This window comes from Accipiter gentilis, chromosome 10 (genome assembly GCF_929443795.1).
Source record: "Accipiter gentilis chromosome 10, bAccGen1.1, whole genome shotgun sequence".
Taxonomy (NCBI): Eukaryota; Metazoa; Chordata; class Aves; order Accipitriformes; family Accipitridae; genus Astur; species Astur gentilis.
The window spans coordinates 19,112,297-19,128,003 of NC_064889.1; the positions used below are offsets into that span (position 1 = coordinate 19,112,297).

Here is a 15,707-nt window from a genome sequence, read left to right on the forward strand (position 1 = left end):
CTTATCGGAAATAGAGACGGGCTTGGAGAAGAGGACTCTGCACGCTAATGATTCGGGAGGGAGGAGCCAAGGGATCATGAAACTAAAGCAAGTGTGTGTGCATCTTACACAGTGAATAGCTCAATGTGTCCTCTTCCAACCTTGCAGCCACCAGGGCTGGTAGGCTCTGCATGGAAGGCATTGCTTTGCTGGTGAAGCTCTGGGTTATGGGAACATGCAGGCTAACATGCCTGTCTCAGGCATGAGGACCCTCATGCCCATGGCGGGCCATGGCCCCGGGCTAAGCAGGAGAGTTTCAGGTTGCACCCAGATGTGCTGCAAGAAGGTGTCCCTCAGCAAGTGAGCCAGTGTTACGTGGGAATAAGAAAAGGAAACAAATCTGGGTGGCAGGAGAAGGAAAGGCCAGGTATGAGCTTGTGTCTGAAAGCTTGCAAGAATTTGTAGGGTGCTGAGTACAGTATTCATGACACCCAAAGGCTGACTCAGCGTTGTTCATAGGGAGCAGTCAAGGAAAGGAGAAAGAGAATACTGGGCTTTGATTGACTTCTCTATGGGGTAAACAAAAGCAATATTGGAAAACGCTCATCCTTCAAAATTTCAAAATCATCTGTAAGATGTAAACGTAATGACAGGTGACCTCTTTTTGCACCCTCCTGCTATCTGAATCTTTAGATGACACTGTTCTGGTGTTTCACTTTGTTCTAGTGTTTTCACTTTTCAACCAGCTTGTCTGTGCAGAAGAGAAAATTACTCCTGATTTGAAGTGAGTTTGTCCGCAGGAGAGCAGCAAGACAACTCCAGCACCTCAAGGACAGCCTATACTAAAACACCCCTCCCTTTTTACTCTCTTCTAGTGATCCCCAAAGTAACTAAGCACTTGCTCTCCAATCCTGTCTTCACCTGTATCATCCTGGCAGCCTGCATGGAGATTGCAGTGGTGGCCGGCTTCGCTGCCTTCCTTGGAAAGTACCTGGAGCAACAGTTCAACCTCACCACCTCATCTGCCAACCAGCTCCTGGGTGAGTAATCACAGGGGCCACCAAATCTCCAGCGTCTGAAGGCATTTAAAAGTGTTCAGCATGGCTGGTAACCGCAACCAGTCTCACTAGTTAGGCTGCCCCAAAAGTGACTTGTCCAACATCTAGAAATGTGTCTGTGAGTGGGCAGGCTGGGTTCCAGCTGTGCCTTGGTTGCAGAGCCCAGAGCAGACCTCTGGCATTCTTCCTCCTCGAATGCACTCTCCACTACAGCCCACTGCGATCACTTCACCTATAGCCAAGACCATTGTGTGAGGAGTGGTATGATACAGCCCAGGTATGAAAGTCTGTGATGGCCCTGAAGTACAGCAGAAATCCCAACCAAACTGGGCAATTTGGTTGCCCAAGACTGCAGTTGTTCGACGAGCCACAGGGCTGCCCATCAAATTGCTTGTCTCATGGCTCAGATATCGCAGAGTTCTCCAGCCCATCTCCATTTGGGTTAGGAAGTCCAGTTTCTCCTGCTAGTCCCTCCTTTCCCCTTGGACTGGAAATGACACAATTGCAATCAGCAGCTCAAATACCTGAGCTAGTGCAGCATGGTTATCTTTCAAATGCCCCTTCTCTCTGACCATGCTATGCTGCTGCAGTTTCCCATATACATATTTCTCAACGTTCATTCATTCCCTCTCAGGACACTGATGCACAGGCAGGATCTTCATTTATTTTCTCCTGCTGCTCATTCCCAAGCAGACCCAGTGATTTGTTTATGACAGCCGTTCTCTCGGCAACACCCAATTAAGATATCTGCGAGTCTGTCTTGGATGATCTGCAACCACAGCTCACCAGATGGGCAGCTGGCAGTGATCTGTCAAAAACTGGGACATCACGAAATGGGTGGATCTTAATATCAAAATAAGGAGCTTGCAAGCTGCTCTCCTGACAGTTATTTATTTTCCCATTGAACTCCTTGATATCTTCTGGTTTTGGCCTTGTTTTCCAAAAGAAACAATCCCCTGCAGTCAGTCTTGCCTCCCCCAGTGACACAGGAACTCACTGGTGAATTTTAATAGGAATTGACAGAAGGGCAGAGGTCTCGAAGATGTTAGGCTCTTCCATCTTTCCTGAAAATTAAAGGCTTGGCAAAGGAAAGCAACTTCACCATTGACCCACTGGGAGAAGGAAAACCGCTATGCTGTTTGGTGGGAGATGACTGGCCAGTCAGCATGTGAGTACAGCTGGATTGTCAGCAAAGAGGGAATCAAGGGAATCACCCATGAGCCAGAGCATGTCCTGCTTCTGACCTAGCAGTGGGAAAGGAGACTTTGATACATCTGTGGTCCTCACAACAACTTGTTTAATTTAAATAAAGTTGCTACCAGATATTCCACTTGTCATTTAGGGGAGTCCAGAAATGCCAGGATTTGGATGCACTTCTAAGCTTTGCCCAGGTAAGTAAAGTCTGGAGTATAACTGGTAGCAAAGGGGTAAAAGTGAACCCAGACAAGCTTAGTGTGATAATGCCTTTCTGTGCCTGGAAAGTGAGTCACTTCTGGCAGTGATTTTGCATCTCACACTTTAAGATTCTTTAAGGGAGACTTCATATTTTCAAATGCAACTATTGCCTAATCTTTGAAGATCAGACTGCTGTGAAGTATACCAAGCAGCGCTCATGCAAAGCCTCTAGACACCTCAGAAAATTCCTGACTTTGTGTGCCAACTGTTGCAGGAAGCACCAGAGACAATAATGCTTAGGTTAGGGTGGGCCAATCTCAGGAATTTTGGCATCTCCTGCCAATGTGGACAAGAACTGGAAGAAGATCCCAGTTCCTCTGTGCAAGGCAGCATACACATTTGCATCCGTTCCTCTTTTTGGGCAACCACAGCTTGGTGCTGCTCCAGCAGTTGGTCATTATAAGATTTCCCCATGCTAGCGCACAGATCTCTGCTGGAAAGTAAAAAGCTGTAATATTGTGGTTCACTGAGCCTCACTCACACTTCTTACTAACTGATTTTTCCTCTTGCAGGGATGACAGCAATCCCATGTGCATGTCTGGGCATATTCCTGGGTGGCCTCTTGGTGAAGAAGCTCAGCCTGTCTGCCCTGGGAGCCATCAGGATGGCCATGCTGGTGAACCTGGTGTCCACAGCTTGCTACGTGTCTTTCCTGTTCCTGGGATGCGACACAGGACCTGTGGCAGGGGTTACTGTTCCCTATGGAAACAAGTGAGTTCTCAGAGAGTTTCAGGGTCTCACGGAGCCTTACCAACAATAAATGCCGTGTTATTGTCCTCAACAGGCAGCCTTCAGGCAGCGCTGGCCCTTAAACAACCATATTGAGCAAGCATGTGGAAGACAATGTCGTATAGGGCTCTTAGTTTGGGATGTTTTCATGCTATTCATTGCTGTGAGAGTTGAGTACCTGCAGCTGACAATGGAGTTTTACTAAAATAGGTCTGGCACCTTTCAATTCAGCTTGATCAGATTCTGCACCCATGGCGTAGCATTGGGTCCACCACACCATCTGGTTTCTCCTGGCAGCGAGGGACATGCACTGCGTTGTACATTTATTTAAGTGCCTGAGGGGAATTTGTAAAACCAGATTCTAGATGCCTTGAAATTCAGATACAGTGAGGAGACAGTATGTGTGGCTCCAGGCCCATTTTAGTGGGAGAAGTGAGGCACAAGAAGTGAGGCATACGATGCTTTGTAGCATTCAGAGGTCTTGGAGAGAGTTATTCTGTATTTTCTTTTCCAATGCTCCTCAGTATGGAGTGGCAACTCTTCAGAAGATGACAACTTCAGGCTCTCAGCTCCTCACGTTTACTGTTCTAGGAAAACAGAGAGCAGTCTCCACAGCATCTCTGTGGGTTTCCTTGGGGCTTCTCATTGGGGTAACAAGGCAGTGCAAGCCTTACATTAGATTCCCTGTTGCAGAGGAATAGGGGCCATGGTGTTTCTGTCCCCAAGGAGAGGCTGTAGCCTGTATTTCTTAAAGCTGGGACCCAGATGGTCCACTCACCGCTTTTTTGTAATTTGTTTGCCTTAACTACCCCACTTCAAAGCCATCTCTGTGTGGCAACAATTGGAAAAGCTGGCTGATATCATCACACTGCCTATTAATTTATCTTTCTGTTTCTCTTACAGCTCAACTCCAACCTCATCTCTGGACCCATATTCCCCCTGCAATAACAACTGTGAATGCCAAACTGATTCCTTCACTCCAGTCTGTGGGGCAGATGGGGTCACATACTTATCTGCCTGCTTTGCTGGCTGCAGCAGCACGGTGAGTGAGCTTTCCTTGTGACCACTTGCCTGTAGGAACAATTCTCTGAGTGCAAGTGAGTGAGGTTAGTGCGTATCCGGTAGAGTAGCTCATTTACAGCCAGCAGTGGTTACACCCCCAAAAGCTAACCTCATACCTCAGATGGGCCTGAGCCGCTGTCGTTTTTCACTGTGTTGCATGAATGTCTGCTGACTCCAGCAGCAGTCTGCCAGGGTCACCCACCGAGCAGGATGGGATTTCCCCTCCTCCTCCTCCTCTGTTCTTTCTCCTCTGCATAGAAGCAAGGAACACAAGAGTAGATCCGCATGGTTGTCCACTGGCAGAACCCAGATCCTTGAGAGCTTGTTGGCCTGGGCTGTGGGACCAGCTTCACTTTTCTCCTGCACCTCCTCATCTCCCTGCTTCTCCACCAGTCTGTGTTTGTCCTGCCCAATCATTTCATTCTTTTTCCTCTTGCTCTTTTCCTGAATCTGGTTCCTAGACATATATGACCAGATCCTGGTTTTATTCACCCTTGTTTAAGCTTTCCTTCCACTCTTCTTGCTCCTCTCTCTTTTCCTGCTTTGCTCTGAGGCAGTGGCAAGAGCAGTTGTCAAGGGAGCAAAGACTCCATCCAAAGACATTCTGCATTTCTCAGTTCTCCATATCTAAGAGTTTATTTCCTTTAGAGAACTCTTAAAGACCAAACCATCTCTATGTAAAGAAGATATGGGGAATTTTTAACAGTATCTTAAAAGCCTGCTTTTCCATTTTTTCCTGCTGAAATGCTAGTATCTTCTGGGTTACAATGAAAATGAGTGCCTGCTGCTTCTGTGGGTGGGAACTGGTGGGGTTCCTGTGGTCCTTGCTCCCTGCCCGGGGCCATGCCAGGCATGATGACTGCTGCCACACTGCCTGTGTGGAGCCTATGGGAGGTCAGCCTGGTCACAGTGACCATTTGTGGCTGCAGAGACATCACTGCTCACCACATGCAATTATCCCTCCACGGCTTTGTCCTTCCTTTTTGAGGAGACATCAAAACTCCCTTGCTGCCCTAGAGACACAAACCACCTACAAGTGCTGGTGAGCAGAGCTGCAAGCTTGCTGCTAGCAAGTGCAGCCTCACAGCTCAGATGACCTGGGAGTTCGTTGTTTAAACCTCTTCTCTAGTCAATTCCCACTCCAGCTTCAGAGGCGTAGGCATCCCTTTAAAATACCACAGTTTCAGGGTACTTTCAGCAACCCCACAAGGGAATCCATGAGTGTGTGGCACATGCGAAGGTGTTGCCTCCTGCCCTCTTCCTCCTCCACCTTCTCCCAACAAGAGACAAGTCAACACCTGGGGTGGCAACATGAACATTTTAACAAGAAGCCAGCTTGTACAGGGCACACAGAATAGTGTCTCCGCCAGATTACCAAGCCCTTAGCAAGAATACAGTTGGTGTGGTCCGTGGCTGGAGTGCGGGAGTGACCTCCTCGCCGTGCGGTTCAGGGCAAAGCTCTGGCTCCTCTGGAAGGAGCACAGTAATGAAAATTCAGCTCTGTCCCTTCAGTCTGCAGCTGCCTGACCTCGTGCTCTGCAAGAACAAACCTCTGAGCAAAAACCTCGCTCTCCCTTGCCCTCTCTCATTCTTTCTTATTTTGCCTTTTTGTTATCATCTTGGGGTTCTTTTCATCACTTTGTTTTGTGGGTTTTTTTGCAGTAACATTTTGAACACAAATTAGTGAAGCAATAGCATCCTCTGGAAAGGGCATTATCAAGAATTATGGACCAGTTTGGCCATGCAATGGCCCTGAGGCAAAGCCAAATTGCCAAACCAGGTTTTAAACCCATAATCCAGGTAATGACCTGTCTAGAGGGTCTTGTGAATGTTATATGCTTGTGATGAGCCAAGGGTTGCTTTTTACTGGGACATAAAATTCTCTGAATGCTTTATTTAACTTTACTGCATTGGACGTTTCTGACTGCCTCTCTCCACTTCTCCTCTGTGAACAATTTCTAAAAGCAATGTGTAGCTCAGTTAGTTTTTTTCTTTTTCATTTCTTCTCTCTTCCTGAGCTGGTTGCAGAGGTGCACCTTTCCAAAAAGCCACAGGAGTATCGGTGCTGACAGGCAGAGCTCTGGCACCCTCAGGAGTTTCTCTTTCTAGCCATTCCTGGGAATGGCCCTTGTGTAGGAAGCCTTTACTCTGCATCTTGTTTGTTTGATGCCATTGCTTCTCTCACCCTTTTGGCTCGAGATGCATGAATTCCAGCCTGGCATTACCATGCTGGCATCTCACAGCTTTGCACTGAAGTACCAGCCTGTCCCTTCCCTGTCAGAGCCAGGGTTTAAAAAACATGAGTAATTAAAAACATGGGTAATTTGCACAGATAATGACCCCAAACTCAGGATGCTGTTAAAGGTGCAAACTCTGCATCTGTGCAGCTTCACATGCACACAGAAAATCTGAGTGTGCAAGCTGCTGGGCAGTGGAAGGCTGTGATAATGTGTGGTTGAATGCAGTGGGGTTGCAGACAAGATGGGTAGCAAAAAGTTGCCTCTCCACAGGACAGAGGTAAACCTCCATCTTTGATGTTTCCTTGTTTGATGTCTGTGAGTTGTATAGTGTGTCAGTAATAAAAGATCAAAGATCTCCCAGGTAAGGATGAGGTACAGCGCTAAGCAAGCAGATGTAGTTGGTACAAACTAGTCACACTGCTTTGGGCTAGCACCTTGCTGCAAAATGGTCAAAAAATCAGATTGAGGGGCAAATTTTCAGGCAATGGAAGTGGAGACCTGCCTCGTGGTTTGTAAAAAATCACACCAATGGGAGAAGAGTGTGCCCCACCATTGCCAGAAACAGGTACTTTCTCTCCATTGATGAGAGCCCATGGGAAATGAGCAGCCAGTTCTGCACATATGCCATGAATGGGTGTTTTGTCCCAGGCTATTTCAGTGCAGGTATGTACTTTCCTGGGCTTAGATGGGTTTTAATCCACAGGGCTGTGTCCAGGCTCATTGCTAGCAATGCACTGGAGTAAAAGCCAGGAACTACAAATTCCTGTTGTCTCTGTACAAACACCACTGCAGTGGTGCTAATTGTCACCATCTCAAAGCGTTCAGGTGGCAGCTTCTAACTCACAGCACAGGAATTTGTTATGTTAATTATTGCTTGCCAGCCGGAAAGGCACCTGCATGTCTACTCCAGCTCTCCTGGAGTTCTGCACTGCGGTCTCTCTTGCCCTCTGTGCACTTATTTGGAAGAAAATCATTTGACTCCTATGCAGAAGAAAGAGATTGGTGTCAGAAAGGCTGGAGTAGTATCCCCACGGATCCTTATCTTTGGATGCAGCGAACCAGAAAGTGTGCTTTTGTATGGTCCTAAGGGGACCCCAGCAGAAAAGCAAAGGCATTTCTGCCTGAACGTAGTAGCAGGGAAAGGGAGGAGATTTAGCTGTTTTTCAATATGTTTTATTTTATGGCATTACTCCTCTTACAAACATGTGACCTGCAGACCCAGCGGGCTGATGAAGACAAGCCATGAATCATTTATGATGGTTTCATTCTGTATTCGTTAAGGGCTTTCTTGGTAGTATTGTGTGCCTTAATTGCACTGACATCCCCCACTCAGAAATTCAGGAGGGTGAGTTGGAAAATAAGAAAAAAAAATAAATCCCTAAATCTGTGACTGGCAAACAAAGCTTCTTTTCACGTCCTGCACTTGCTGGAGAGATCAAAGAAAAATGCAGTCATTTCGACCTCCTTCTGATCACATATTGATAAAGTTTATCTCGCCTGACTTCAGCTTTTAGCTCAACACAAATCCCTCTGAACCAGATGTCATTTATTAGCCCTGTAGTGCACTTGAGTCCAGCAGTGTCTTATGCTGCCAAGCTGAGATAGTTCAGCTCTTGGTGAGTTGCAGCACCCATTGTGGGTGGCTCCTACATGGGATTCAGGGTGCTGGAAGCAGGCACCGAACCTGCAGCCAACAACAGGGCTGCAGATTTACCTGCTTTTAATGTACTTCAGTTTAATTGCAACAGCCAAGAGGACAGAGGTAAATAAGAAAGTAATTAGAACCATAATTTGGGGATCTTCCTTGTCGCAGGGACACAGATCGTTTCTTTATTTTCCTCCAAAGGGGTATAACTTGGTAATAATTTTGTCGGACTGACATTTATGGGAGAGACTTGAAAGGAGCAGAAGAAAAGAAACAAGCCAAGAGACGGCTTTCCCTTGCTGGTAGCATGCATCAGAGCTGACGCGCTTCTGAAATTCTTTCCAAACCACCCTCAAATAAGCACTTAGGAGTTATTTAATTGACCATTAGAGGATTCAGAGTTGCTGTCGGCAAGCCCTCATTACAGAGGGCAGGTGGGGACTGCAGCTCTCCCTTCTCCTGAACCCCTGTGCTCCTCCACAGAACCTCAGTGGCTGTTCGTGCCTCACCTCAGTCCCAGCCGAAAATGCCACCGTTGTTCCTGGCAAATGCCCCAGTCCTGGCTGCGAAGAGGCCTTCTTGACATTCCTCTGCGTGATGTGTGTTTGCAGCATGATCGGGGCCATGGCACAGACGCCATCAGTCATCATACTCATCAGGTAGGACCGCTGCCGGGAGGAACTGATGAGCTTGACGGGGCTGCCCTTGGGGTGGTAGCAGGGCTGGAGGAACCGTGGAGTAGCACTGGGAGCTGCAGGGAGCCGAGGGTCCCACACAGCTCCTGGCTTCTGCCTTTTGGGCTGTCCCCAGATCCATGACTTCAGACTGAACCTCAGCTCAAGCCATCAGAAAATCCTCCTTTGACTAAGCACTCCCTGGTGGAGACACCTTGAAACAGCTGCCTGTATTTTCAAGATTTTGAACCTCCTCAGCTGATGAGGAGCTATGGGCACAGGCTTTCTCGTACGTTACTGCCTCTACGTGCGGGCAGGAGTTGGGGATGTGAAAGCCTGAGCAGTCCTGCCTGAATTTCAGCCACGTTGTTTCAAGTGTTAATTAAATCATATCCTCTCTAAGGCACTGTTTCCATCTGTGGCATGGCCCCACCAAGTTCAGTGCCTACAGTACTGACCTGCTAGAGAGAATATGGGAATGGCTTGAGTACAGCTTTGTTAAAATGGGAGTGAGGAGGGACTGGGCTTGCAAACCAAGAAGATCCCTGCAGGGATGCTGCGAAGAAAGGTGGCAGGCTTGTTATTACCAAGGCTGGGATTAACATGGGAAGGGAAATACAGATGTGCAGCTTTCAGTCCAGGTGGTAAGGACCTTACAACTGCATCAGGAAAGGAGCAGAATTGTAGCCCATGTTCTCAGCACATAATGGCTTAGTAAGATACCTTTAGAGATGGCCTAAAGATCATAGAAACCATAGAAAAATGAAAGCAGCAAAAGCTAGCTTTGGTCAATACCCCCCTGGCTAGAGTTTAACTTCTCTCACCCTGGACCAAGTCCAAGAACAGAAGGAACTTGGAAGTCTGAAGGACATCTCTGAGTTGAACCGATATGAATAGGTGGGCAAAAGTAGCTTATTCAAATAACTGACCTTGCGTTATTTCCAGACACATGAAACGCTTCACCTTATGATATACTTATATATCTAAGCCCACGTTTATCCAGAATTACTTATCTGCCCGGGCTGTCACTTGCTGAGAATAATAACCAGAGGCATAAATAGCAGATCCATTCTGCTGCCTGGAAAATTCCAATAAAATTCAATCAATAAGGTCTGTATTAGAAACACACTCTTGAGTGGATCTTGGATGGAACAGCTCTGTGAGGGCACGTCTCCCTGCAGGATACAAAATGAGATATTCCACCTACTAGTTTGTTTCCCTCTTTGCATCTACAGTAGCTAAAGGGAAATCAAATTTCTCATGATAAATATTGTGGCAAAAGTAATTTTAAGTTTGAAGAGTTCTTTGTTCAAGGGAGCTGCCAGCACCTGTAGGATCCTGAGTGGAGATGTCTTAGTGTCAACTTCAAATGAGACAAGCCAGTTGCCAGCCAGGAAGAAGAATACAAGGGAATAAGAAAAGTGAAGGGAATATTAAAAATACTCAGCTCACAGCTGTAGGAAAAGAAACAATTCACACATCCAAATTAGTAACTACGATCCCCTCAGAATGACTGATAGCTACTAAAACATACAGGGAAGAGCTCTTCACCATGTAACACCACGTGCTCTCTTGCAGCTGCCATCTTGGATTGCTAAAATAAAGTTTTGGCATATGAGTGTGTCCCTGATGTCCATGGCAGTGACAAGTGGCATCAGCAGCTCCTATCGTTAATTTAAAATGAACTTCAGTGTCTACAAATTAGATATCTTGTCTAGGCAAGTCATTTGTTCACTGCTGTAGTTGGTGAGAAAAGGAGATGTCTCCAGGTGGCAACTTTTACTTCACCCTAAGGTATGAGATCGACTGGTCTTAAATACAAAAAGGTGGATCGATGAACACCACCACTGATTAAAAACCCACTGTGAATATTTCACATGGTAATTATTTTTTCCATAAAATAAACTTTAATACTCATTCTGTTTCTTTCATTTCCCACCCTACTGTAGAATCCTATTTGAGCCAAGGCATTAACCACTGGAATGTTTTTCCAAGGGTAGATGCTTCATGGCATAAAGGGTTTATATCGAGCCTGGGGGTCTGCCTGAAAACTGCTGAAATTGAGCCAGAGGTCACAGGCTTCATGCAGGAATCATGGTACAATGTTACATGGCCAGTGTAATGTGTGAGAAGAGGGCAGGTGATCAGAATGTTCTTCTCAACTTAAAACCTGTTGCTCTTTCTTCCTGTTTTATCAGTATTGTCTGGTGCCCCTCCAATGTATTTATACAGAGGACCACCACTGCCACCATGGTGCCACTAGCAGTGCTGCCTGCAGAGCTCTGTAAGAAGCTAATGGAAGAAGCTGCTTAGGCCTTTAAAGTTCCCCTGTGTGATGAAACTATTCATACGGGCATCACTGTCCTGCTTTCCCAGCCTTTATATACTATGGGAAATAAAATGCTATTATAAGACTAAAGACCAAATTAATGATTTCTGAAATTCTAGAGGCTTTGCTAAGCCTGCCCCAAGAGGATGACTTTAGCCGGTAACATCCTTGAGTTCAGCTAATTAGAAAGCTATGAATTATTTTTTAAAGCACCTTTGAAGGATAACACTAGTGCAATAGAGTGGGTTGTGTTCGTAGCAAAAGGCAGCACAACTGTTGTCTTCCCAGCATAAAAAAAATTTACATGCTAAACTCATGCCCATGAAGAGTAGTCTTCTTGAGCCCATCCTCAATGGGAGGCTTGATTTAACAGGCTGACTGAACCTTTTGGTCTCTCATTGCCTCTTCTCTTTCTTGTTCCTAGTAATGTGGGAAGTCTCAGAACAAAAAAAGTTTCTCTCCCACCAGTTCTCAACATCCAGAGCCTTGAAAGCATGATGGGGAGGTTGTAAATGATGATTTACTGGGATGGGAATTTCATTTTTCCCCATCCAATGACAAGATTAGCTGTTGTTATTAATGACTTAGCTAAATTCCTGAACCTATCACCGATGCAATTACTTTTGGGGCTGTAGGCAGTTCAGGCGAAGAGAGAAGAAAAACTCCATTAATGACTTTTTGAAGAGGTGGTGGTGGCATCCTGGCTGACAGCACAGAATGGCCACAGGGTGTGTTAATCAAAGCAGAACAACAAGAATTGATTTCACTCTCTCCCTCCCTCCTCCCTACAGAACCGTGAGCCCCGAACTCAAGTCTTACGCTTTGGGGGTGCTTTTCCTGCTTCTCCGTTTGCTAGGTAGGTACAAAAATTTCATGTCCTTCTCTCCCATCCTTTCCTCCCTCACAGAAAACTGTATTTTTACTGTGGAAAAGCTGACTTCTACTCCGTGCAGTGCTGTGGTTGTCATGAGTGGGGTCTGACACAATGGGGTCTGAGCCCTCTCTATGAAGGATATCACATCAAGGCTCCTGAAGGCACTTTTCCTGCCATTTGAATTGTGCTAATGGAAGAAAATGCGGTGTTGCATGAGAAATGACCATTTCTGCCATGGTCCCACGCAACCAGTTACTCTTCTATAGCTGTTATTAACACGTCAGCAGCTTGCAAAATTACTGCTGTATTGCATATTGCTGAAGCAGAGGGATATGTATTTTCATCCTCCTTTGAGGGACAGGACCTGCATTACATGGTGTGTTTGTCCCTTCCTTCGGGTCTCTGGGAAAGGGAAACAGTGAAATGAGACAGGCTCAGTCCTTCTATCCTCCTGTAGGTTAATATCCCATTAAAATGCATATGGCTGTTCCTCTGAACTGGTATGTGCTTCCCATGTATGAATTAAAAGGAGCACACTGGGCTGTTATTTGCCTGCTTCTTGTTTCTGGGTAGAGAGGGGTTTCCCCTTTTGAAGAGATGGCTCTTATTTTAAAGCTCTTATATTTCAGCTCATTAATCTCAACAATTCAGGGCAAAATCCTCTCTAATCTATCCTTGTGTGAGTCCATCTCATGCACGGGGTGTCTGTGTGTTGTGGAGGTGGAATTTACTTTTTTTTAGCAGGGCACGGGCAGTACATTTCCTGCCTGATACCCCCCAGTCTCAAAGGAATGAGCTGGAGAGTAAAATGCCATCTCCTAGGCTGCAGCAAGGCACTAGGCAGTAGGGAACCAAAAATCCAACAGTACCATATATTGCTTTGCGTAAGTGACCTCATTTGTTTACCTATTTTACGTAACAACTTGTTCCCCACTAGCTGAAAAGGTCATGGTGGTCCCAGACCAGTTTATGATAAAGCCAATTAGATTTTCAGTGCTTTTGGTGAAGTAACTGCAGTCATACAGAAAGCTCCATCAAGTGATCTTATCCAGAGCTCAGATAGCTCAAAGGGAAACTTCTGGGTTGGCTTGGGTCAGCTCTGGTTCAAGCCTTGCAAAGACAGCATTTTCTTTAGCTATCAGGGCTGCTCTCGGGTTTTGGCCTGCCTTCAGCTCTCACTGGCTGAATGTGGAGTGTCAGCAGGCAAGTGTGTGAGGAGGATGGCTGTGGGCTGTTGTTTCCAAAGGAAAAAGTATTTAAAGGGGGAGATTTTCTCTCTTTTTTGTTTTCCTTTCAAAAGAGAGAAACCTCCTGAGATAGTGGCATCTTGAATTCCTCCAAAAGCAGGCTCAGACACGTATGCTTAAGTTGAATAGATTTTTTTCTTCCAATAAGGAAGGCATAGTAAGAATTTAAGCTCAAATCTTTATACGTTGCTTTGTCACTAAGGAATTCCCATGAAATAAGACAATACATCCTGAAGCATGGCAGCAATGTAGCTTGTACCCATAGAAAATGAAGAGAAAGGTACTTCTCAGTGTGAGCAAGGGTATCCAAATTTTGCCCTTAACAACCTGAGGTTTGAGAATAGCTTTACTGATTTATTTTAAAAGCTTTTCAGTTCACCTTTAAGCTTTGACTTAAGAAGAGAGTGATAATAGCTGCTTCTTGAACCAAGGGAGAGTATTAAATATAGGAGGTATGAGACCCAGAGGTGCAATCGTAGCTAATAGATTTCAGTAAGACAGAAGCAGCTTTTTTTACACAGCCCTACAGTTTCTGCAATGAAATATATATATAGCAGAAATTTTTGCAATACTTTGCAGTAAGAGGTAAAACATGATTTAATCTCTTTAATATTCACTGTAATAACATGAAACAAGACTGAATTCTCCCAGTATCCTCCTGGATGTATTATCTTATTCCATAGGAATTCTGCTGTGAGAGGGCAGCATAACAATGTCTTCACATAAAAGTGCTACTGCAGTTTCTCAGAGAAGAGAGTAAGGCAATGCTGTCGGAGGCAAACATTTGGAATGGAAGTGTCTGGAATAGCAAAGAGTTTTAGACTCATAGGGTCCTGGACGCATCCTTTCTGGATGGTGTTCACCATGCATCCTAGAAAAGCCTTCCTTTTGTTTTTCCCACAAGTCCATGTTGCTTGCCTCTCTTCTTCCAACATGACAAAAACACAGTGTTTCTCTCTCAGAAGAACTTTACAATCTGCAGTGCAACCCTTCAACTCCCATGTCTCAGAGGGTCTAGGCATTGAGTTGTTCCTGTGAGTCTCTTGTCCTCTCCTCTGGTAAAAATTACCTGAAACACTCACTGGTTCCTAAAAGTTTTTCACGTATTTTTCTTTAAGGTTTCTACATCCATGTCTGCATCAACATAGGTGTAGCTTTGGAGTTCAGTGAATCAGGTCCTTCCTCAAGTCTTATGAGGAACAATTTCTAGGCTAAATTATCTTGAAAACCTGGAAAGCCAGCTGAAGCCAGCAGATGGGGATGATAGCTCCCTCTGAAGTTCAGCCTATATACCTCCAAAGCTTTGTATCAACATCTCTCAGCATGTTAACGAGTAGGGGCTCGCATGTCAAAATTATGATCCAAATGCAGTTTTCTCCTAGTCCAGAAAGCGTGCGGCTCCTGCCTTCTCAGTCACTGCCACATCTGGATGTTACCCCCTTAGGTGGCATCCAGCGCCAGTGCAGCACTGGGCACACAAACTGCATTCAGCAGCACAGTCTCTTCGCTTGTTTCTGGCAGAAGCCCAGCTGAATTTTTTAACTCCAGGTTGAGTGTGTGCTTGTCCACAGGTTTCAAAAAAAAAAAAGAGCATCTTTTAACTTAGAAGCAGAACCAGCCCAGTCTGGAATTTCCAGTCGTTGAAATGACAAACAGGGAGCTGGCGCTGACATTTTTTCCAGAACATAACCAGGTTTTTAAATGTGATGACTGGAACTAGGGTTTCTAACAAAAAGATTGTCTTGCTTTTCTATCATCTGTTTTTATTTACTACATTTGTGCTATTAATGACTGGTTAAAAGGACTACCAAAAACCTGTATAGCCTTTCTTAACTCCTGCATTTATTAACATACAAGGAAGATCAAACAAAATCTGCAGAGTACTAGTCATCGACAAAATAAAATAAAGAGATCTCAGTTACCACAGGGAATGGTGAAGACAACCAATTTATTTGTAGTCTTAGGAGATATGTCATGAATGTCACTGTTTTGTTCATGACAAGCTGAAGGAAGGTATCTTTTTTAAGCCTGGAAATCCAGGTTAATGATGAAACTGGATCCAAGATTAAACACTTTTCTGTCTAGAAACTGCAGTCCGTGTGTCTGTTTGTCTACATGTTTATTTATAGAGCCTAGGGCCTCACAGGACCTATGAATGGAGTGATAATGTCGAGGGTATGTTGTGCCCACCTGCTATTTGGTTTCAGTAGATACGATGCTCTCCTTTGCTTGCTGTCTTAACCCACAGAAGTGATTTTATCAATTGGGGATTTTTCCAGGGTTTATCTGCTTCCAGCCTCCCCCCATAAATATTACAGAAGAAAGAGAAATAGTTTACATTATGTAGAATATCCACATTTCCTTCTGAGTACTGCACGCTCAGTGCATGTGTGCTGGCTGGGGAGTGCAAAGCTG

The 15,707-nt window shown here is 45.3% G+C and overlaps 1 protein-coding gene across 1 annotated transcript in view; it reads left to right on the forward strand.

Moving 5' to 3' along the window:
- The window catches only part of SLCO3A1 (solute carrier organic anion transporter family member 3A1), a 153,405-nt gene that overhangs the window by 128,558 nt on the left and 9,140 nt on the right, over nucleotides 1–15,707 (forward strand). The window contains exons 5-9 of the mRNA XM_049812746.1: nucleotides 855–1,019; nucleotides 3,005–3,203; nucleotides 4,125–4,263; nucleotides 8,652–8,827; nucleotides 11,963–12,027. Of these exons, the coding sequence (XP_049668703.1) occupies nucleotides 855–1,019; nucleotides 3,005–3,203; nucleotides 4,125–4,263; nucleotides 8,652–8,827; nucleotides 11,963–12,027 (744 nt within the window). The remainder of the gene's footprint in view (nucleotides 1–854; nucleotides 1,020–3,004; nucleotides 3,204–4,124; nucleotides 4,264–8,651; nucleotides 8,828–11,962; nucleotides 12,028–15,707) is intronic.